Below are 24,646 nucleotides of genomic sequence, written 5' to 3'. Positions count from 1 at the left end.
TTCAGGTGATTTCTCCTACAGACCACAACTGTATATTCAGATTTATTTATGTATATACATTTCTGTATGATATTTGCCATTTGCAAAGTACACACTTTACCATGTCTCCTTTGGAACACAGTTTAGTTTTGTTTACAGCTTCGCTTATTGAAAACATATTTTTATTTAATCCTTAAGCATTGGATGAGAAGTCGAAGGGAGAAAAAGGAGAAAAACAAAACCTCATGTGTGAATCAGTGTTTTTTTTTGGTTCATATGAATCAATTGAAGGGAAATAAATAAGAACTTTGTTTTCATATTATCTTCTACAGAGAAGAAGAGGTTGAGATTGGGGTTTGGCCTAAAGGACAGGAATAGGACCATAATCCCAGAATATACATACATGCTCCAGGCTGTCTGGGCCTCTACTTCATTTTGAATTCAGACGACTGAGATCAGCTATTTCAGCCTGTCTTTCCAATATGTTTTCCTTGTTCTGCTCTAAAAGGAATGCTCTAGTTAAATGTTTGAGGAAGTATCTGTTCAAATTTAAATTGGTTTTTTGACTTTAGTGCTTCTTTACATTAATGTGCACTGTGGCTATTCAAGGAACGATTATAGCTTTTTTGAGTAATAGAAATTAATACCTCAAGGAATTAATGTTCAAATAACAGCCTTTGGAAATGATGCCTGTATTCTAAACATACTCCATTTTTTCAGGTGTCCTTCTGATGAAGTGATTTGCAGACTTTCCATAACTAATCTTGGCATGTTCAGGACTACCTTGTATGTGGGCACAGTAACATCCATGAAGGCTCAATAAAATTGTTGGAATGGCCTTTCCAATCATAAATTTCACATTATAGAGCCATCTGGGATTCCATCATTTATTTACTCATTTGGTCAAATAAGGATTTTTTTTTTTAATTATTTGAAGACAGGCCTTCTTTTTTTCATCCTTTAATTTATTGAGTTATAATTGAAGTATTCTAAATTATGTATATATGTAAAGCATGCTATTTGATTGGCTTTGACATATGGATACACATGAGACACTGAGGTCAAAATCCATCATCCTAAAAAGTTTCTTGTGCCCTTCCATAATGCATCTTGCTTTCAATCCTTCCTAGCTGTGAATCTGTTTTCTATTACTAAAGAATGCTTTAAATTTTCTAGAGAGTCTATAAAAGGAATCATAGAGCTTATATTCTTTTGCAATTTTTTATGGAGGAGGGAGATCTGACTTTTTTCACTCAGTCTGTTAATTTTGTGATTTATCTGTGTTGTCATATATGCATAGGTATATGCATATCAGCATATATGCGTATCAGCAGTTTGTGGCTTTTTTTTTTAAACTGCGGATTAACTTTCCAGGTTCGAGATAATACCACAATGGTTTATCCATTCATCTGTTGATGGAGATTTGAATTGTTTAAAGACCTTGAATATGAAAAATAAAGTGGCAATGACCATTTTTGAACATTTGGGTGGATAAATGTTTGTGTTTTGGGAGCTGAATAGTTGGGATTGAAAAGGCTTGGTCATTTTGAGGCATGCTTTTTTTTTCAAATAGTATTTTTCTGTGCTATTAGTTCTTTAGTGTGAACTAGTGCAGTTATCTCCCTCTTCTGTAATCGTGGGGAATTAGGTCCTTATCTGGGGCAGTGGGAAAAATGATGGGAAAGAGAGTACCCTGTGAAAGGAGTGTAGAGAAAAGATGATTTGGGTTAATAAGCACCTCAGGGGAAGCCAAGTTTGTTAGGTTTCCAAACCTCTGTATTGGAAAGAGTGAAAAAACAGAGAGTACTCAAGTGTTAAGTTCCAAAGCCAACTGCCTTATTTCCCATGTGGCCCTTTACAAGTGGAAACTTGTTTCTACTGCACTGGGGTTTCTAATGTTATTTTCCAATGATTCTAAACCCTCTGTGATCCTAATAATGCATGTCAGTATTGTTATAGTGTATCCAGCTAGTTGGCTTCTGCTACTGGCTTGCAATCCATGATGGCCCTTCTGTTTCATAGGTGGTTCTTTGGCAAGAGGAGTGGGAGGATGTCTGTACTTTTGGAGACAGAGTTGTCTCGATACCTTGTCTGCAAAGATTTAAGATGGAATCTCTGAGCTAGGTCCTTTAGGACTTATTGTTGCTTGTGTGATTATGAGAGTCCATAAAGGTAACTTATGGAAAGGATTTTATTTGATAATAATAAGATTAGATGAGAGGAGGCTTTGTGATTTTCACTCTTTTTAATATGGCATATCCCCTGTTTGCTCTGGATGTGCTAGATGACCTCACGCTAATTTGTCACAATCTATGATGTCCATGTGACTTTTGAAAACTGACATGTTCGGACGCTTAAAAATTGAGTGTTACATAATATCAGAAGCACTTATTTCAGCATATTTTTCATATTAAGAGGAAATATGTCTGTACATGTTCTTGAAACATCAGTACCATAACTTTTTTCTTGAAATTCACCTTTTTTTTTTTTTTTTGTCTGTTTAGGGCCACTCCTGCTGCATATGGAGGTTCCCAGGCTAGGGGTCAAATCAGAGGTACAGCTGCCAGCCTACACTACAGCCACAGCAAGCAAGATCCAAGCTGCGTCTGCGACCTACACCACAGCTCATGGCAGTGGCGGATCCTTAACCTCATGAGTAGGTCCAGGGTTCAAATCCATGTCCTCATGGATCCTGGTCGGGTTCGTTAGTGGCTGAACCCCCACGGGAACTCCTCACCATTTTTTTGTTCTACATTTGAAGTTGCCGTTTTTTAGAAAGGTTTAGATTTTTTTTTTTTCTTGAAAAGTATTCTAGATAGTGATGCCCAAAAGAAATCACTTGAAATTCAAAGCGAAGGAGTTACTAGTTCCATCAAAGAGAGGAGGAGAGAGTAAGGCGGGCTTAGTGCTGCGATGGAGGAAACCAAGGCGGGAAGGGTGTTGAGTGTCACTCCTGTCATGTCGAATTAAATATTGACATTTTGTATCGCACGTACCTGTAAATGTATGCACATAGTCACCATTCTGAGTGGAATATTTGGCAATACAAAAATGGGTTCTTCTGTCAAAGGTGGAAAACTCTGCTTTGTCTTCGTGCCTTGACACTAATGCTCATTCAAAAAAGCCTTTTTGGAGAAGGAACATATGAGGAGATACACGACTTGAATCGGGCTTCCCACAGAGCAGCATAGTACTTTGAATTTTAAGGTAATAATTTTTTGCACTTTTTTTTCTCTGTTGGGCTTAAGCTAAGACGTACTTATGTACATTTTTACAGTTCCTGGCCTGACAGGGGTCTGCATGGTATTGGTGCTATTCCTGATGATTACAGCTTCAACATATGCGATACGGTGAGTATCAGAGCCATTATTTTGATGTTTATTTGTCAAATTATTTAGACTTCTTTCAGGTTATCTTCATTTTCATGTGTAGAAACTTTCTTGATTAATCCAAATGCTTAGCCAATGCAATAGGGTGGTTCCTGGACCTTTTTTTTTTTTTTAATTTTTTTATACACAAAAAACTAAGAGGGAGACGGAGGCATTTCTGTGTATCATTTCCTGTTTTTGAAAAATCTCTTTTAGTCAGATATCCTGGGTTGTCAGAAATTGTGTATGGAGACTTTCTGATGATTGGGGAAATTTGAGTTCTTCAGGGTCATCCTTTTGAAGCATAGTGTATCTATGAAACTTGAGATTAAATTCAATGTGTATGCACAGGAATATACCACTTAAAGTATAGCACACTTCCTGATATGACTTTGTGTTGCTGTAATTTCTTTTCTTTTCTTTTTTTTTTCTTTGTCTTTTTAGAGCTGCACCTGCGGCATATGAAGGTTCCCAGGCTAGGGGTGAAATTGGAACTGTAGCCGCTGGCCTACACCACAGCCACAGCAATGCCAGATCTGAGCCATGCCTACAGCCTACACCAAAGCTCATGGCAATGCCGGATCCTTAATCTACTGAGTGAGGCTGGGGATCCGACCTATGTTCTCATGGACGCTAGACAGGTCTGTTTCCACTGAGCCTGTGTTGCTGAAATTTAGTGTCGTATTCTACGCAAACCTTTGGAAGCCTGGTTCATTGATGTCTGCTGAAATAATCGGAAATAATTGCGTTCACATTTATTCTTCCAGTTAAGAGATTTTGAGGAATTGCAGATCAACATTTTCACGAGCTCTTTCTCATGTTCTTTCTGATGGCTCCATTCTGCTTTTCATAATAATTTCCAGTGTCTTACATTTCTGGTCAGACATTTTGGTTGAGAAAGCAAAAAGTAGATGCTGTATTTACTTCACAAAAATCTTCAGTCATTTTGCTTATTGAGATGTGAGCTTTAGTGGAAACACACACACAGACACACACACACACTTTTGCCCAACAGCATACTCAAGTGAGTCTCTCCTTGGGCTTCTAAACACATCTCTGCACACCTACACACGTCCCCAAAACGTCATAAAGTAACTCACTACTCAGAAATTAACATGGTACACTTTCTGGTGTTTATGTTTACGGACTTAAACCTTTTTGCTCTTGCTTATTCATTTCCCATCTCCCACCTCCACCCAAATCACTCTCTTTCTCTCCCTTTCCTCCCCTGATCTCTCTTTCCCTTCATATTTTTATGTATTTTTCCCAAGCAGGATCACTTTATACATACTATTTTAAATCTGCTTTTTAACTTAAATCTGTGTTACGAACATTTTTCACATGAATACATATTTCTTTATCATTCTCTTTCCTGACTGCACAGCATATAACCATGTAGATATACGTATTATTTTCCAGTCCCCTATTGTTGGATGTATTAGGTTGATTCCAATTTTTCAGTATCCAGTTCTGAAACACACGTCTTCATCCATATATCTTTGCATACTTTTGCCGTTATGTCCTAGGAAAAAATAACTAGATGTGGAATGACTGGGTCAAAGGGGTAAACATACTTTTAAGAGTTTTCCTAAGAATTAAAAATCACCTTACAGAAAGGTCAATTTCTTTTTTGAAAATAAATTTTATTGGCGTACAGGTGACTTACAATGTTGCATTAGTTTCAGGTGTACAGCAAAGTGAATCAGTCGTACATATGCTTATATATCCATTCTTTTTCCGATTCTTTCCCCACATAGGCTATCAGAGAGTATTGAATAGATTTCCCTGAGCTATATAGTAGGTCCTTGTTACCAATTAATATTGTGTATAGTGTGTGTCTATGCCAATCCCAACCTCCCAGTTTCTAACATTAGTCCATGAAGGTGCCAATTTTTTTAAAAATTTTGATTAGGTAAAGACTTTATAAAAAATTTTTTTTTCAGCTTTAGGAGTTCTTGAAGGAAAAGTAAGACATCTGATATATTTATTTATAAGACTGAAGATGTATGAATGTTCTATATCTAGAAAAAAATTCTTAACTGAGAGGTAGTTTTGAAAAATGAAATATAAAGTGTGACTTCGGCTCTCGATTAGCCATTACATTTGTGCTCATAACCAATTTAGTAAATGTCTCTTAATCTTCAGGGCTTTTTTCATTTGTTTGTTTAAAGGAGATTATAAAGCCAACTCTTTTTTTCTCCGTGCTTTATTGTGAGAACCATGGAATTCTTAAATGGATCGTGAAGATAATCCTGTATTTCTCCTTACCAGTAAGGAATAAAGTGTTATAATGAGGAATTAAGGGAATAAATATCACTCTAATGTTCGATTTCTAAAAGCTGAATATAGTCTAGTAATTCACTGATGGTTCAATATGAGTGAGTCTATTAAAATATGCAGGATATCCTGATAACAAATGAGAGGAATACAAAACATATTTTCATCTCAATAGATTTTAAAATGGCAGTTATTAAACCTGAACTCTAATTCTGGATTAAAATAATAAGAATTAAAAAAATTAGTTTCCTTTGTAAAATTAAAGAATATAAAAACCAGAACTGAGATCATACTTACCAGTGAAAAATGAGATATATTCCTACAAAAATTATGAAAAAGCCAAAGTAATATTTAAAATTTTACCATTTACATATGTTAAGAAATGAAACATAATTATTAGAAAGAATAAAACAATAAACTACCATTGTTTTCAGAAAAGTAGATACACTTGTTTAGCCAGAAAATTCAAGAGAATTGTGGGAAAATTAGTGTTATACTAAGTCAAAGAGTTGAAATGCGCAAATGAGTACAAAACAAATGTTAAAAATAGTTTTTACATATAATAGCTATTACCAGTTTAAGATTTAATAAGATAAAGTGATACCACTCACGATTACAACAAAAGCAAAATATCTAAGAATAAACTTAAGAAATTAAGTGAAAGTAATATAAAAAGACAGGACTTCACTGAGAGAAATGAATAGAGATTTGGGTAAAGACTGTACTGCCAAAATGGAATTCCTCCCCAGTTATTTTATAGTTTTGTTGTAGTTCCAATCAAAACCCAACCCAACATGTTGCAAAGCAGGATAAAAGCGGGGTGTGGCTTACTAAACACTAAAACCATTATGCTTCTGTAATTTAAAACAGAATGGGAAATTATTATGTTGTACACCTAGAATTAAAGTAGTATTATAAGTCAACTGTACGTCAATTAAAAAAAAAAAAGCAGAGAAGGACTTACTTGGATAAATGACCAAGACATTGAATTAAATGACAGTTGACAGAAAGCCCTATAAAGGACTTTGCTTTATGTAAGAACCCAATAAGTAATAAAGGTGCCATTACAAACTTATGAGGAAAGTAAGGCTTAAGTGAATAGAATTCTAGATAAATGACCGAGTTAACTAAAAATTATGCCACTGAAGATACAGAGGAAACTTTAAGTGCATATTTATCAGCTTTCATAATGGACTAATGAAAATATAGGAAATATTTAACTATCTAAAAATATGAGAAGTAAAGCTCATGAATGTCAGTATACATTGTAAAAATTGCAAGGTAAACGTCATTGGGAATATTATTACACTTCTATGGATAGTACATTCTTAAAATTTGAATACTTTGCCCACAACAATTGAGAAATATGCTATAGAAATGGGTAAGTCATAGGAGACTTGAAAGTGAGTATCGCACAAATGACATAACACCCAATTCCACTTTTGCAAAATACTGAAGATTTGTAGAATGGAGTCTGACTTTGGGGAAACAGGGCCTCCTGCCCAACCTTTGGGTTCGTAATTGATAAACATGTTTCAGAGAGCAATGGGCAGTGGGCGTCAAAAGCCTTACAAAATGTGTGTTCCCTGATGTCATGATTCTACTTCTAGAAATTTATTTATTTTTTTTGTCTTTTGTAGGGCTGCACCCGTGGCACATGGAGGTTCCCAGGCTAGGGGTTGAATCGGAGCTGTGGCCGCCGGCCTACGCCAGAGCCACAGCCATGTGGGATCTGAGCCACATCTGCAATGTACACCGCAGCTAATGGCAACGCCAGATCCTTAACCCACTGAGCATGGCCAGGGATTGAACCCACAATCTCATGGTTCCTAGTCGGATTTGTTAACCACTGAGCCACGATGGGAACTCCCACTTCTAGAAATTTAGATTCAAAAACATGTATAGAACATGTATGTGTAACATGTATAGAAAGGCACATGTTACAAGGTTGTTAGTGACCTTGTTCATGATAGCAAACACTGTGAATGAAGTAATAGTGAATCTATTGGCTATTCTAAAAAGTTCTAGGGGTTGTAGCAGAATTATCTAAGCTTTTACAAATACCTGCCCTCACCTCCAAGATTCTACCCAGACATATGAAATAAAGTAACTGTTAATCTTTTTACTTCTCTCAAACATTCTGTGGCTTGTGTTTCTTATACCCCTACTGCTTCAGACTCTGTTTATCTTCCACCAGGGCAGGAGCACAAGATGTTACTTTAAAGTTATATACACTGTCCAGGAACATAACATAAAATTTTAATGAGTATCTATTTAATTTCTCTCCATTTGAATTTCCTTTGAACTACTCTCAAAATGCACATTGGGAGAGAAATATTAGTTGTTCGAGAAATTATTTGAAAATTGAAAATATTGACAAAAACGACAACAGAAGAACATCTTAGCAGACTAATTCTTACTCCTTAGCCTTACATCATAATAACTTTAAAATAAACACCTGAGTTTAGTTCTTTCCATGTATCTTTGTTTGAAATACAAAGAATCTTCAAAATGATAAAGTGCTATGTGTAATTTTTTTTGTCAATTCTCTCTGCAATGGTGTGTTAATAAGAGTTTGACATTAATAGATAAAGCTCAAATGAACTCATATTTTAACTCTCATTTGTGACATGTGTTTGAAAGGATGCAGGATTTTTAGTGAGATGGAATGTCAAGTGGCATTGAAATTAAGTTATTTGTTTTTTCAGAGTTTCTAACTATGACATCTTCTGGTATACTCATAATCTCTTCTTTGTCTTCTACATGCTGCTGATGTTACATGTTTCAGGGTAAGTTTAAATATTTTTAAAACCATGACCTGCCTATAAATGGAGTAATGAAAGATACATCTATAGAGTTTTTCATTGGAAGTGGTAACATTGTTTACTTGGACTTGAAGGTAGTGTCAAAATGGAAGAAACAGTTCTATTTTTGACAGTAGCATGTTTTGCTGAAACTACTATAAAATTGTATTAAAATTGAAAGACAAAGTTACTTCTCCCACAATGTTGCAGTTTAAAAAAAAAAAAACCCTATAGTCATGTTCTTATAAGCTCTAAAATAAAATTAGTAGGAACTGAGGAACTTCAAGAAGATATTTAATATTTTCCGGAATTCCTTATGTCTTGCTGCGGCAGAGTTTGTAACAGTATTTACCAGTTGTCAGTTCCAAAAGATCCAGGGGCACTAATGTTTACTGAGAAAGCCAAAGATATACAGAGACTGAAGACAAGAATCTGTCAAAAACACCAGAAAATCACAAGGACAAAACAGAGAGTATCTCAAGTTGTTACAAAGAATAGTATCAAAGAGTATCAATAGTATACTATGAAAAGCACCTGGGCTGGAATGTATGGTACTTAAAATAATTCATTAGGTTAGAGGAGGTGAGTAATATCTTTTTGTGTGTGCGTCTGTCTGCATGATAATCAGGGTGGACTTGTGGTTTTTGTCTTGACACTCACACGAATATGACACAATAGGCTGTCTGCCCTCAGGCTCAAATGGATACAGGACAGGAGACATAGAATGTTACTAGGATATTGTCAGGTGCTTCTTCAGTGGGAGTCCCTTTAGATGTTCAGGAAAGACTTTCCACCTTCCCTTTTACCTCCCAAGTGGTAACTTAGTTTTAAGATGAGGAGACCATATGGATAGACGAGGACCACCTGGCCTTGGGTAAGACTCTTGCTCCACAGGAACCAGTGTCTTATAAGTCTCCTCAAAGGAAGACCTCAGTTGCTTAGGGCCCACTGCGTGTGAATGCTGAGGTCATACATCCTCCTCCTGGTCCAGATGTGTTCCACCAGTAGTAAACAATGCTGGCTGTAACACAGCTGACGCACCCCATTTATCTTACCCCAAAATGCTTCCAGGGAAACAGTATTTGCAGAAAGGTTCAGACCTGCTGTTACTTTTTTCTTCAGAATGTTTCACAGTGTCCTTTGTCAATACAATAAGTCTTACACATAAATTAGATGTTTATTTCATGGTGCATGTTCAAAACATTTCCCCTCAATTTTGAAGGCCACTGGTTTAGACCGAAGTGTTACATGAGTCTTTATCTCCTATGTTCTGGTTCAATTTGTCCTGTACCGTGGTTCTGGAATGTATTTAGAACACTTGAAACATGGCCACATATGATCCTGACTTGCAGCTAGCCTTTCCTTCCATACAGGGAAGAGGGCCACGGTGGGTGGAAGCTCTGGGTTCTGTTCTTTTCCCCTTGTGGGGCTAACACATTCTGCAGAGCATTAGGACAAGGAGAAACCCTTGGTGGAAAAAACCTACTTTATATTCTGTTCTTTAAATGGCCTGTCCAGAGCTATTACCATAAAATGGACTATGAGTAAACAGATGCACTACTAATGATAATACTACTTTAAAACACTTGCATAGGAGTTCCTGTCGTGGCGCAGTGGTTAACGAATCCGACTAGGAACCATGAGGTTGCAGGTTCGGTCCCTGCCCTTGCTCAGTGGGTTAGCGATCCGGCGTTGCCGTGAGCTGTGGTGTAGGTTGCAGACACGGCTCGGATCCCGCGTTGCTGTGGCTCTGGTGTAGGCCGGTGGCTACAGCTTGGATTGGACCCCTAGCCTGGGAATCTCCACATGCCGCGGGAGCGGCCCAAGAAGTAGCAAAAAGACAAAAAAAAATAAAATAAATAAAGTCTATTTAAAAAAAAAACATTTGCATAATGCTTACTATTATTAAAGGATAATCTTTTTATTAGGATAAATAATATTGTTCAAGCCCCTTTACAGTTAGGAACACAGGCTTCAAGAGAGTACATAACTTGACAAAGGTTACTTAAGTGATGGATCCTGGATTCAAAGCTAGACATTTCTGGCTCAAAAACTCATATTGTTTTACTATTAGGCTCTTTTTTTGTGTGTGTGTGTGTTCTGTTCTTCTAAAAATTTTGTCTTAAGATTTTTTAAAAAAAGGTTAATATCTTTACTTCTCTCAGATTGTTCTCTCTTCCTGTCTCTCCAGCTGTAACAAATGAAAGAAGAATGCAATAATTTGTAGTATAATTAGTTATACATCATTTTGCCTTTATGTTGTACTAAATTAAAACTCTGAAAAATTCTCTTTCTTTGTTATTCAAAATAGAGTCTTTTTTTTTTTTAAAGGTTCAGAAGTTTAAACAGATTTCTGAAGTTTAGAGAGTATTAAGAGTTCTTTTTCCTATTTTCTTTTTGGAAGCAAAACAAGATATATTTGAATTTTGATTTCACTTTTGTAGAAATAAGGGTCGTAAACAGAAAGTGACTTTAATTTATATAAAGAAATCATGAAAGGCCTCTACAGAATAAGTTATATATAATCAATACTATACCAACTGAATTAATAGTTCCTTACCTATTATCGATAAAGATGAAGAAAATTATTCTAAGACCAAAATGTGTTGTGTATGCTATAAGCATTCTAGAGTGCACATTTTTCTTTGAAGTATAATTTTTTATTGAAGTAAAATTGACACATGAAACTGTGTATACTTATATTTTTTCTTAGATGATTTTATTTTTTTCCCCTGTAGTTCGTTTACAGTGGAAACTGTGTATATTTAAAGTGTACAAGTGCATTAGCACATCTATCACTTCATATAGTTACCTCTTTTTTTTTTCTGGTCTGACCATTTGAGATCTAGTTTCTTAGCAAATTTCAAGTATATAATGCAATATTGTTAACTGTAGTTACCATGCTTGTATATTAGATCCCTAGAATTTATAACTAAAAGTTTATAACCCTATGAAGTTTAACTTTTAATAAAGCTAGATAGATTATGCTTCTGGTGTGGGAAAAATGATTACCTATAAATCTTACAGCTTTCTCAAAATGGAACATTTCTCCAAATGCTCTTTTTTTATGGCTAAAGGAACTATCTATAAATAAATTTGTTGAAGTTATTATTTGTGCTAATGTTGAGGACTTAGACATTTATGAAATACCTTGAAAATTTCATTTTTTAGCTTTTGGTTATACAGGTAAAGTGCAGGTATGCAAAACAAGCTTCTTGCATTTACGTTGAGATTTTTGATAAATAGTATGCTTTAGGTTTGAACAGAAAATGACTGCTTGCTTCTTTCTTCATCAGTGCTAAATGCTATAATAAGGTAGAGAAGAGAATGTAATAATATATCATCTTTAGTCTCCTCGCATTGGTAATTAGTTTAAAATTTAAAAAATCTCAGCTGGGGAGTTCCCATTGTGGCTCAGTGGTAACGAACCCGACTGCAGTGCATGAGGACGCCGGTTCAATCCCTGGCCCCTGCTCAGTAGGTTAAGGATCTGGTATTGCTGTGAGCTGCTGTGCAGGTCACAGATGCGGCTGGGATCTTGTGTTGCTGTGGCTGTGGCGTAGGCCAGCAGCTGTAGCTCTGATTCGACCCCTAGCCTGAGAACCTCTATATGTCGTGAATGCAGCTCTAAAAAGACAAGAAAAAATAAAATAAATAAATAAAATAAAATAAAAATAAAAATCTGAGAAGGACTAGAGGAAATTTTAGATTGCATGTTTTCCAAATGTAAACATATTTTATTTTCAAGAATTCCATTAGTCCAGAGAGGGCTAGAGATTTTAGAAAATTTAGAGATTTTAGAAAATTTTTTATTTCAATGATGAAGCAATCTGAAGTTGTTGACTTGTTTCCTTATGTAAGCAGATTTTTGTAGTAAGAAGGAAGAATTACTTCATATAACTTTCCAAGGTCAACTTTGTTTTTATAGAATCTCAAATTTTGAAGGAAGCTCAAAAGATAATCTTGACCAAGTCTCCTTGAGTCTCCCTAAAATAAATAAATTCTGAGAAGCCCATTCTGTTTTGGGGAAACTCTAATTTTTACAGAGTCATTCCTCTTTTGAAAGAGAATCTATTTTACTTGAGTCGATTTGAAAGTCTGTGACTCTGGAGGCCATGGAAATTGAGTTCGTCTCCTCTGAATTCTGTTCAAGTCTCAGCCTTATTCTGAACTTTCAGCTTGGAATAAATTGATAGTTAATATTTATCAAACACTTATCTTACTATTGATTGATCCCAACAACTCTGGTAAAATGCGCAGTTTATTACTGCCATCGTGGCTATGATTACTGTGGTTGTTGTTGCTACTATTCCCGTTGTGCAGGTGGGGGAGCAGGGGCAGTGAGAAGTGAAGTAACTGGCTGAAAGTCATGGCTAGTAAATAGTAAGAGCTTGGGTTTGAACCCAGGTATCAGATTCCAGAGCCCACATTCCAAACCACTGAATCAAGCTGGCTGCAGTTTGACACGGCCTCCTTGTATCCCTTTTAAAGTTGGAAACCAAAATAAATGCAGTGATCTTGGGGCAAAGTGGAAGTCTTACTGCCTTTGCTCAGAAGGCTGCACTTGGTGTTATTTAGGATCCCATTATTTTGTTCCATGATCATGTGTGCCTTTAGCTTTCATTCCTGTTACTTATGTCTTTGGTTTTTTTAAAATTAGTATTTATAAGCAATTCTATTGCATGATACCCTAAAAAACACATTTTATATGCACTAAGTTCAGTTTTCTTCAATGTTTAAATGGGCCTACATCACTTAATAGCTGTATGACCTTGCTAGATAATTTCTTCATTCTTTTTTATCTATTATATGGGATTAGTAGTAAAATAGCTGTATCAAAGGGTTGTCTCAGGTTTAAATAAATGAATGTAGCAACTTAGGCAGAATATAAATATACCCAATAAGTGTTAGCAGGAAAAATTATACATACTAATAGCTGTGTGAGGAAGAAACTTCATATTCAGTTGGTTAAAGAATCATTCTTTTTGATAAAGACACAGCACTTTGGAAGAGCCCAGATTTTCCTATCAGCAAAGTAATTTGATGAACACATAATGAAAAACTTCTTAGATCAAAAGCGTTTTCCTTGAAAGAGAAACAACTTTTATATATTTTTAGGCCTCAAAAATGCAATTGATTTGAGCAATAAAAGTTTATCTTGGGACTTGCAAGACCAGCCTTCTCCTGAGGAATTTTTTCTTTTTTTCTGATTTCTAATATGTCTTTCTGGGAGGTTGCTATTTGTGCCCTGTATTAAAGATATTTCAATTCAGAAGACATTCTGAAAAAATTTTAAAAAGCAAAACTCTTTCCTCTTTCCAGACATGAATGTAACTGGACGTTACTTTCTTCATTTCCATTTGAAAAACTCATCAGGGGGAGATAGATACTGCCATTCTCACTTACTGATAAAAGGGATATTGTAGGAAAAAGAAATTATGAGTGTCACAGAGCCTCAGCCAAGAGCCTAACCCTACTGCTTTGAAAGGCATGTGGAGGGAATGCGTTATAAATGAGATTTGGCACCTTCGCCTCTCAATTTTAAGACAGTCAACACTCCCACTGGCTTCAGCTTGGAAGTGTTGCGTGAGTAGTAATTGTATTTTATTTTTTATTTACATGCGAGAGAAAATATTATATGATAATTCTAGAAGAGGTAGGAGATAATTCTGCCTCCTCAAATGTGTGGCTGGCAGTGAGAGTCAAATAATAGTAAATAACTGAGTCAGCTCTACTGGACTTCTCAGACCATATATATATATTTTTTTATATAAATGATACCTGGATTATTCTTTTAAACAGAGCTCTGCCATTTGGGACTACTTGCTGGCAAGAGTCGTTGTAGAGCATGATTTATTTTCTGCTTGAATCATTTTCTTTCAGGGAATTTAAAAGGAAAGGATTTCTATGTGCATGTGCTAAAAGCATGTGTTCATTAAACCCAGAGAACACAGTGGGCAGGCTTTGTCAACAAGGACAATGAACCAGAGGCACTGTCAGCTTTATAGCAAATGAAACTCGAGAAGTTAACCTGGAGTAGAAAAAATATTTAGGAGATGAGGCTTATTGTACTGGTTCATCTTCTTTCTACTATGCACTTTGGAGGAGGAATTTACGAATATACTGTTGGAGGTAGAGGTATTTATGCAGCATAGTTAAGTGTTAAAAGTTGGTGATTCCCAAGAATCTTCTCTTTTAGAAATGCTTGCGCTGAGGGTTTCTTTTGCCTACACTCCTGTGGAAGGAGGAGAGCTTGTGGGATTTTCCTCTGGGCACCTGGTCTTCGTAGAATGTCCAATAGGCACCTGGTGAAGCCAAAGGGAAGGAGTGCCCAGAAGCTGTACGTTAAGCCAGTTCTATTCTAGCACTGAGGGAGACACATTTCTTTCCCTGTACGTTCCCTATGCTTTCATTTCAGTTTCCCTTTCCTTGCCTCTGGATGTGAAGTGATTATATAATTCATTATCCAAAGCAGACACTTCTGAGAATGAGATGGGATGTTATTAATAATTCAACTGTGGCTATAGTAAACCAGGACATATGGTTATTCTGCCTATTCTTAGGCAGAGGAAAACGTTCTAGGGAGGCTGATGGACTGGTTTTAAAGTAGGTAGAATCACAAAAGGAGACCTTACCTTGAATAGGAGCTCTCTATAGGTATTGGGAGCCCCAAACCTTAAAATTATAGGCATGGTAGATTTGCCTAACTTGTCCCACTTCAGTGAACGTATTGGGATATCTCTCCCATGGTAGGTAGAGGGTTGAGGATTTGCATGTTCATGATTAAGGCTAAATCTTTTGTGTATTATCTATCACTCTTGCAAGTGATCTGTTCTGAATTCTTTCTAGATGCTCAATTTCTCATGGGTCTGACATGATTACTGCAAGTTTGGTGCCCATTATTTCTTATATTCTTTTTCTTTTTTGGCTGCACCCACAGAATTTGCAAATTCCCACACCAGGGAGCAAACCCACTTGTACCACAGCAGCAATCAAAACTACTGCAGTGACAATGCCAGATCCTTAACCCACTGTGCCACAAGAGAACTCCTGGTGCCCGTTATTTCTATGACGAAATCCTACTTCTCTTTCAATAGAGTAGGAGCTCTCAACTTGGATTCATAATCTCTAGGAATCATTGGATGGATGCAGGGGGTCCATGAATTCCTGAAATGCAAACACACATGATATACATACGCATATACATGTATGCATGTTATATATATGCGTATGTATATCCCCTAGCTTTCATTAGATTCACAAAGGCCCAGAATATATTAAAAATTAGCTGAGTGAAACCTCTAGAGCCAGATATTTTCTTAGAGAGTTATAATAATACATTAGCACATTTTATATCTTCTGCTTTTCGGTTTTATTCAAAGTTAAAAACATTGGATTGTGGGGAAAATAAGAACCACTGGGGCAGTTGCTTCTCCTGTGAAGACTAATGTAAATTAGAGAACTTACCTGACAGTTACAGTTGTGACCCTGTCAACCACAGTATCATTTTGAGGATAGTAATGATACTCTTCATAATAATTTCCATGGTTTAGATAATATATAGTATATGGCAGGCATGGTCCTTAACACTTTATGCACATACCATGAATATATATGTATGTGTATATATATAGTACATGTTCATATATGCACAGATCTTGAGTTTTTTTAAATGCCGCACTATGATGGTAGTACTATTATTGTCTTTTTTTTTTTTTTTTTGCTATTTCTTGGGCCGCTCCCGCGGCATATGGAGGTTCCCAGGCTAGGGGTCCAATCGGAGCTGTAGCCACCGGCCTATGCCAGAGCCACAGCAACACGGGATCCGAGCCGCGTCTGCAACCTACACCACAGCTCACGGCAACGCCGGATTGTTAACCCACTGAGCAAGGGCAGGGACCGAACCCGCAACCTCATGGTTCCTAGTTGGATTCGTTAACCACTGCGCCACGACGGGAACTCCCTGGTAGTACTATTATTATTTCATTTTACAGATTGGAAAAATGAGGCACAGAATTAAATAACTATTCAAAGCCACCCAGCTGGTACCTGCTAGGGCGGGATTTGAACCCCTGACCTGACCCCAGAATCTATGCATTTTATTCTAACCTTTTTCTTGAATTATGAGACTATTTATTCACGGTTTTGGAAGGTACCTTTGACTATAGTATGAATGAAATCTATACGATTTATGTGAAAATATAGGATAGTTTTCTAATTTATCCTGTAAATGGGTGAGAGTGTATGTGTTTAGGCTTGCATGTCTTGAGTATTACATTCAACTGTTTATAAGTTATAGAAGGTGAAATTTAGTCCTCAGAAAACAGAGTCAGATGAAAATGCCTTCTTTCTGGTACTGCTTTATAAATGTCTCTTAAGGTGTATAACCTTGTTATGGCACATAATAAATCTAATAACTATATAATAAATTGAACAATAAATTAGATTTGTGGGGTACTTTAACTTCCAAAATTTCCACGTAATTTGAAAATAACAATGAAAAGGCTAGGTTCTGGAGTAGAGCCAATAAAAATACAGTGAAAAGATACTCTTATCAGTATTTTAATTGCCACACTATGTCTCTGTAGGTGTTCATTCAGCGAATGAGTTGTCCATATCTTGTAGTCTGTTACCAGGTCTTAGAGTGGTGCCTGCCATTGCAAACAGCCCAGATTAAGAAGAATGGGGATTGCATAGAAAAAAGAAGGAAAGAAAGAACCTCTGTATATATTCCTTGAAAATGTCCTTGGGGAAGAGAAATTCACATAAACACCATATAGCCAAAAGTACAAGATATTACACACTACATAAAACCTTAGGTAAAAGGGAGAAAGTCAGGTTATAGAGAAGTTGTGGTCGGATCGCAGACAATTCCAGTATTCTCTGCTGCCTACCCCCAGTATGACTGAGGTCCAACAAGAATGAGAAAGGAAACTTTAGCCGAATGATACATGCTAGGTAAATTCGAGTGTTTTTGAGGGCGAGACTGTTTCTTATTCATCTTTATCAATGGAACCCCTTTCACAAGTTATCACTCACTCAGTATTTGCTGGATGAAGTGGAATTGTATTAATTGGCTCTTAGCTAGGAATGTCTTGTCCTTCGGGGCCCTTCCAATTTTGCTCAACTATCAAAGCATTGCAGATAACAATAAAAAAATTATCTGTGTCTTTGTTTGACCATAACTTTGATTGCCATTTGGGGCCTTTCACTTATGTTTAGTGTTATCTAAGTAATAAGTTATTATGGCAACTAGAATATCAGTTCTCGTGCCAGAGGAATTAGCTTTTAAGTCTTGACTATTTGGTTATCTTGTAGACTGGCAATTTCTGTGGGAGATTTTTGTGTGCCTTCTGGAGCTAAAAATTCTTTGGATCATGGAGGGAAATTTTTTATCTTCTTTTATTTGTTTTCTTTCACTTTTTTGGTTTTTGAATTTTTCGCTTAACATATATGGAGTGAATAAAATTCCTGAGAAATTTAAGTCCTTGTTATACGGTATCCAGACCCTCCTCATATATTTACATATTTTCCATATGTTAGTAAATATAATGTTCCGTATGACTGTAATCTTTAGACAGGTTTGTGTTTTTCCCATTTCTAATTTCCCATTCATAGGATTCGTTTTCATTCATTTTTTTTTGTCTTTTTTTGCTATTTCTTGGGCCGCTCCCTCGGCATATGGAGGTTCCCAGGCTAGGGGTCATCGGAGCTATAGCCACCGGCCTACGCCAGAGCCACAGCAATGCCGGATCTGAGCCGCGTCTGCAACCTACACCACAGCTCACGGCAACGCCGGATCGTTAACCCACTGAGCAAGGGCAGGGACGGAACCTGCAACCTCATGGTTCCTAGTTGGATTCGTTAACCACTGTGCCATGATGGGAACTCCTCGTTTTCATTCTTATGCAAACTATTTTTTCTATGTAATAATTCCTGGCTGAAGTCTTATGATCTGCTTACTTTTGATGATATTTGCTCCTGAAAGCCAGGTAGGTTTGGGGATTTAGGTCATGGGGTATTTTCTCCCCTCAGGATGCCATATGCATAGATAGATAAAGTAATATACAGAGCATTTTCATGTACATGAGTTAATATATACATTAAGCTACACTTACGAGTGAATTTTTTATCTTCTAAACTGTGAGTTTACTTTTCCCCCTCGTTGAGCATAGAAAGAGTAAACTTCAGATAGAATACTTTGTCGTGTAATTTTAACCTCAGTGTTTCCCTGGGATCTTATTTATAATAACAAGTGGTTTTGGCTGGAGGTACCAGATGAGGAAATTGGGGAGGGAGGAGAAGGAGAACAAGGGCTAAATTTACTTTAAGAATTCTTTTCAGTACATCATTGTTTTTCTGGAATATGGAATAATCCTTTTATCCTCACTGCCCTTTTAGTAAAGCCTGAGAGCAGAGGAAATAGTAACAAATATTCAATATTTACATATTTGTTCCTTCCCAAGAGATCAAAGTCCTTTCCTTTATATACCTCCTTTATATTTCCTCTCAGCTGAGGAAACTTATTAAGATGACCTGTTTTACTTCACACGCTTAGGGAAGGTTGGAGTCTTGAACCTATGTCCTTAGATTCTAGCTGCACAGTGTCTGTGGCAGCGTACTCAACTGCAAGGCTCAGTGCAAAATGAAAATGCAGGGCCTCTTGATCAGAAATTATTGTGGATTTTAAGATGATGGCAACAGAGCATCGAACCAATTACAAAGCCTTTCTAAGAGCAGGGTCCCAAAAGAACACACAGGTCCCACGCCTACCATGCTGGTCCTGTCTGTGTTGTCGTTCTGGTTCCTTAGGCAACATCATGAGCGTGAGTGAGACACAACACATGCTCCAGTCAAGCTGCAGGATGCAGGTACACTCTGTGATCTATAGCAAGGGCCCAGGAAAGAATGCAGAGGCAAGAAGATAAAGTGGGGGTGAAGGTAAAAGCTGTGGTTTGACGGGTATTCAGATGCTTAGGGTTTCCTTGAGGCACGCTGGACCCTTAGCTTAGGAAAGCACTCTCTAGATACTGCTAATAAATATCCAAGTCATCTCTCTTGATGACTTGTCTACTTAGGTTAGGATTGGCTTAGGGTCAGGGCAGGGCTGAGATCTCAGATTGGACATAATAGTACTCCAAGGTGAAGAGGGATGCTGAAGTTGCAGATTATTTAATGCTATTCCAAAGCATAATTCTGTTACAAAGGTAGATGTACATACATGGTTTATTTTACTAAATACCATTTGCTGAAGTCTAGACATCTTTATTGAAGTTAGAAGGAGTTCCAACTAAGTCCTGTGTTTGTTGAAACCAAATGACTCCTCAATCATGTGTTTCAACAGCAACCACAACAGAAAGTTTTTTAATATACTTCCAGACATTCTTTCCAGACACTTATTAATACTTTCAACAAATATTTATTGAGCACTTGTTTCAGATTGTAGGCACTGTTCTAGACACCAGAAAAATAGTAGAGGCACAGAACAAATCTTTGACCTTAAGTAGTATATATTTTAGTGGATTCCACAGGATCCAGTGAATTCCAGTGGGTTTTGCAGTATTGAATTTGGGTGTATTTTCTTAAACTCTTTTTATACTGGAAACAGAGTAAAAAGAATGTTCAGAAACAAATTGTTATATCCTTTCTGTAAAGAAAAGAAACATTTTGTATGTTGTAGAAAACTAGGTGAAAAGTAGATTCCTCATGGGACAAGGGTTTTTTTTCTCCACTTTAAAAAAGGATTATAATCACCACAAACGTGAAGGTCTCTTAAGTGACACAGCAATTGTTAGACATTTGTAACATGCTACTAAAGAAGAGATGGTTTTGTAATTCTCCTTTCAGCAGGCATGGTGCTTTATAGTATTTAACTTTTGCCATAAAATGTTCTTACAATTTCTGTGTTTTAACCTGGTAGGGTTTGTTCTGTGTACGCTATTATTTTCCATAACTCTGCCACATCCAGACATTAAAGAATAACAGTGTGACTATAATACCACTTGGGGAAAAAAGGAAAAAAAAAAAGAAAGAGACTTATTTTGTGGAAACCGTTGAGTGATGAAAGCACATCTTGAGATCCTTCTAAGTGCAAAAACAAGAGCAACCACAACCATGTATTTTGATAGACCATAAAATCCTTGATTTCTCAAGATTGAAGAACAGTAGACATTCCAGAGATAACTTCAGAATCTGTCTTGGGGACATAATGCAATATACCTAAAAAAAATGAGTACTAAGCTTTTCTAGTCCCACATAATGTGTGTGTCTGCTTCCCCTACTCACTATGACATGACTGTCTTAACTTGGCAAGATCTCTGCTTACCATTCACTAATATCTTTCCCCCTTTTTTCCCTTTCAAATTATTTTTCATCTAATTATGAAAGGTAGAACAGTAAATACAAGAAAGCTCCCTTTATTGTAACTTTTAGATTCATGTGCAGTCAACATATCATGTAGCTATTATTTGCTTTTCAAATCAATTCACTAGACTTGCAGTGAAGACTTACTACATGCAAGAAACTTGCTGGAGGGCTGATGAGCTTTGGCAGTGAGTATGGTTATAAGGAGGCTATATCAATGCCTAAGATGTTATTCTTTCTGTCGATTTGGGAATAAATGCTGTGCCTTTGTTCCTTCTCTCACGTATTGGAATGCCATTCTCCTATTCTCTAACATTGGAGTCTCGAAATTCTTCGGTTGTTTCCTCCAAGAAGCCCTTCCCAGAATGTCCTAATCAGAGTTCGTCATTTCCATATACTCTCCAGAAGCCACTATACATCTGTATAGCATCATCTATACAGTATACATCTATACTCGTGTTATTGTTGTTGCTTTCATGTCTAATTATTCCCATTCACATTGTGCTGTGGCTATTCAATTTAGATTAACTAAAGCAAAATAATATGAAAAATTTAGGGTTTTTTTTTTTTTGCCTGCACTACCACACTTAGGTAGCTCAAGAGCCACATGTAGTCCTTGGCCGGACAGCACAGATTTAGATGATTTCCACCATTCCAGAAAGTTCTATTGGATAGCAGTGCACTAAATTGTAAGCAGAGGCTATATCATTTTAACTCATAAGTTTTAAATAAGTTTAAATAAATGCGAAACAGGTATATCTCAGTGGTGATGAGGGCCCAGGAGGATGATCAGTGTTGTTTGGCAGATGGACACAGAGCTATGCGTTATTTCAGATGTTAAAGCGGCCTCTGTTGTGTTTGAGAGGTTTGCATTAAACTCTAAAGAAAGACCTGCATGTTATGTCTGCTGAAATAATTCAGGCACTCGGGATTCAAAGAAATCATGAAGACCACAAGGGTATTTTAACTCAATTTTAACAAATGTGGTTACAGTGAAGTAAGTGAATTAAAGAGATGATATCTGATTTTTCTATACTAATCTAAATATCTGTTATTTCTAATATACATTGCTATTCAAAATTCTTCAAAGAAATTACTTTATGGGCTTGAAATATAATTTTTAAAGAAATATTATATTCTGTTTGCCTGTTCTAAGTTCTGCACCAGTACCAAAGAAATGAACGCTTCTATTTTTTTAACCAGTACAGTGAAAACGTAAGTTACTGTGTTTACTTGAACTAGAAAGAGAATATGAAATGATCGGTTTGGTAGAAATATACTACCTCCTTAGTATATAAAATTTTACTCAATGCATATACTGTACTTCAGTTTCAGAATATTGTTCTGAAAAGTTTTACTTATTGCATATATTGTACTTCAGTTTCAGAATATTGTTCATAAGTAGAATGGGGGTTTTGCAGGAGGAGAAGAATCCCCATTCATTGCATATATTGTACTTCAGTTTCAGAAGTACAGTTTATTCATTGCATATATTGGACTTGTATTTCAGAATTTTGTTCATAAGTAGAATGGTGATTCTGCAGGGGGAGCAGGTCTGTACACAGGAAGGAGCTTGGCCTCTGTGCTCTGACTTGGCCACTGACTGACTCTGTGGTCTTGGGCTTCAAAAGGTCAGTCATTGATCTTTACCACCCAAATGTACTATGAAGTTTGTGGGAATAGGTATTGAAGCATTAGGCACCTGTCTGGATGTACTACCTGTCCTTCCAATACTAAGTTCAAATCCTGCCAGCGTCTTTCCTTTTGAACCCAACAGTATCTGTACCACCTAAGTTAGCCAAAATAACCTGAGATGAGATTCCATACTTGGTGTTTTTTTTTTTTTTTTTTTTGCTATCACTGCCTGTCTATAGGTCTTTTCTCTCTTTTCCATGTTTCTTCAATGGCAACAATTACAATCTGAACCAAAAAAAAAATAACATTTCAATAGGGTTTTGAGACAGGGTAGTCTATACCATTCAATTTGAGGATAGCTTAAAATAACATAAAACTCTCAAAATTAACAGGGATTTTAGAATATTAGGTGCTACTTCATATACCAAGAACAGCAACATTGTTTATTCTAAGGACCACTTAGCATGTGGGGTGATGTCTGCCTGAGCATTAGGTCTTAGAAGGAGTAAGTTACATTCCTTTACCTGATGTTAAGCATTTTCTTAAATTAGGTCATGCTGTATGTGACCTCATTTCCAGGATTTTGTTCATTTTTTTCTTAATGTCTGTTTCTTTTCTTTTCTTTTTTCTCCTTTTTAGGGCTGCACCATATGGCAGTTCCCAGGGTAGGGTCTGAATCAGAGCTGCAGCTGCCGGCCTACACCACAGCCACAGCAAATGCCAGATCTGAGCCGCATCTGTGACCTACACCACAGCTCAAGGCAATGGCAGTGGCAGCACCATATCCTTTAACCCACTGAGTGAGGTCGGGGATCAACCTCACCTCCTCTTGGATACTAGTTGGATTAGTTACCGCCAAGCCACAAAGGGAACTCCAATTTCTTTTAAACAATTGATTTTCTTTGCATAATATAGGTTTCTGGGGTGAGGGGGATCCAGGTTTCTAAATCCCATGCTTTGAATACTAGTTAGTTAATCTCTTTCCTAAACAATAGCCTTGGGTTTCTCATCTGTGTAATGGGAATACAAACACCTTGTGTGATTATTTTGTTTTGAAGCTTAAGTGGGAAAGAGATATTTACAAAATTCCTGACATACTTTCTTAATAAATATCCACCTTCCCCTTCCTTACCTTCTTTAAGGGTATGTCGTGGGGAAGCAGTAATCCCATGAACTAACACGCTGTAAAATTTGAGTCAGACCTGGGTTCAAGCCTTGCCTCTGCCACTTACTAGGTGTATAACCCTGGGGTGTTACTTAATAGATTAAAATCATTTCTTTATTTGTAAAATGGGAATAATAATTCCTATTTCATGTAGTTGTGAGGATAATGTGACTGTACATCACCTGCTCTGTACTGGACTTGTTGTCTGCTGTTCATTACTAAGCTTTTATTAAATCACTCTACTCCAATTATCATCTCTGGTCTGACTTATATTCAGCTTCTCTAAACTGGATTTTAAGTTCCTGGAGGGTTAGGTGCCAGATTTGACTGCATTTTGAATTCTGTAGCACCACCTAGGATAGTGCCAGTTGCATTATGCCAATGTTTGTTCAAATTACAGCCAATAGAAAAAAATGCTTGAGATGCGTGGCCTACCTACCTGTCAGCTGCTACTTTCATGATGGTCAGTAGGAACAAGTTTGGTAACTCATTACTTGTAATCGAAGCTGAATCGCATTAATAGGTTTTCTTCTTTTTAAATTTCTCAATGAATTTTATTCTATTTATAGTTGTACAATGATCATCACCACCCAATTTTCTAGCATTTCCCTAAATATACTAGGTTTTCCAAATACAATGTCATGACCATTGTATTATATGACCAGATCTCTATAAAGGATTATGTACTTGGATCACATTTGAATATCATCCATTCATTTATTGCATACCTAGGTCATATCTACTGCATTACTTTAAAAAAAAAATGTGTGTGTGGCTTAGCATGGATATTATGTAACTGCAGCCCACACTTAGAGGTTCCTATTATGGACTCTGTACTCTCTAATGACTTCAGAATGACGACTTATAGGGAAGAAAGTAAAGTAAAATGAAGAGAGAAAGGGAAATGAACAGAAGCAAAAGAGGGAAAAGGGAGAATATGGGGTTGAGTAAATGGGTCTCCACCAAAGACCACCTTGGGATTGCTTTCCTAACTTTCATTTATTGGATCTACTTATTATTATTATTTTTGTTATTGTTTTTGTTTTAAAATATTA

The 24,646-nt window shown here is 36.6% G+C and overlaps 1 protein-coding gene across 3 annotated transcripts in view; it reads left to right on the top strand.

Moving 5' to 3' along the window:
• NOX4 (NADPH oxidase 4) overlaps positions 1 to 24,646 on the top strand; it is a 148,185-nt gene that overhangs the window by 39,680 nt on the left and 83,859 nt on the right. For all 3 annotated transcript variants that reach the window (XM_047753098.1, XM_047753095.1, XM_047753097.1), the window contains exons 7-8: positions 3,257 to 3,329; positions 8,333 to 8,413. In XM_047753098.1, coding sequence (XP_047609054.1) covers positions 3,257 to 3,329; positions 8,333 to 8,413 — 154 coding nt within the window. The remainder of the gene's footprint in view (positions 1 to 3,256; positions 3,330 to 8,332; positions 8,414 to 24,646) is intronic.

Source organism: Phacochoerus africanus, chromosome 11 (assembly GCF_016906955.1).
Source record: "Phacochoerus africanus isolate WHEZ1 chromosome 11, ROS_Pafr_v1, whole genome shotgun sequence".
Classification (NCBI taxonomy): Eukaryota; Metazoa; Chordata; class Mammalia; order Artiodactyla; family Suidae; genus Phacochoerus; species Phacochoerus africanus.
The sequence above is the reverse complement of the archived record's forward strand: the minus strand, read 5'-3'. Positions and strand labels throughout refer to the sequence as shown.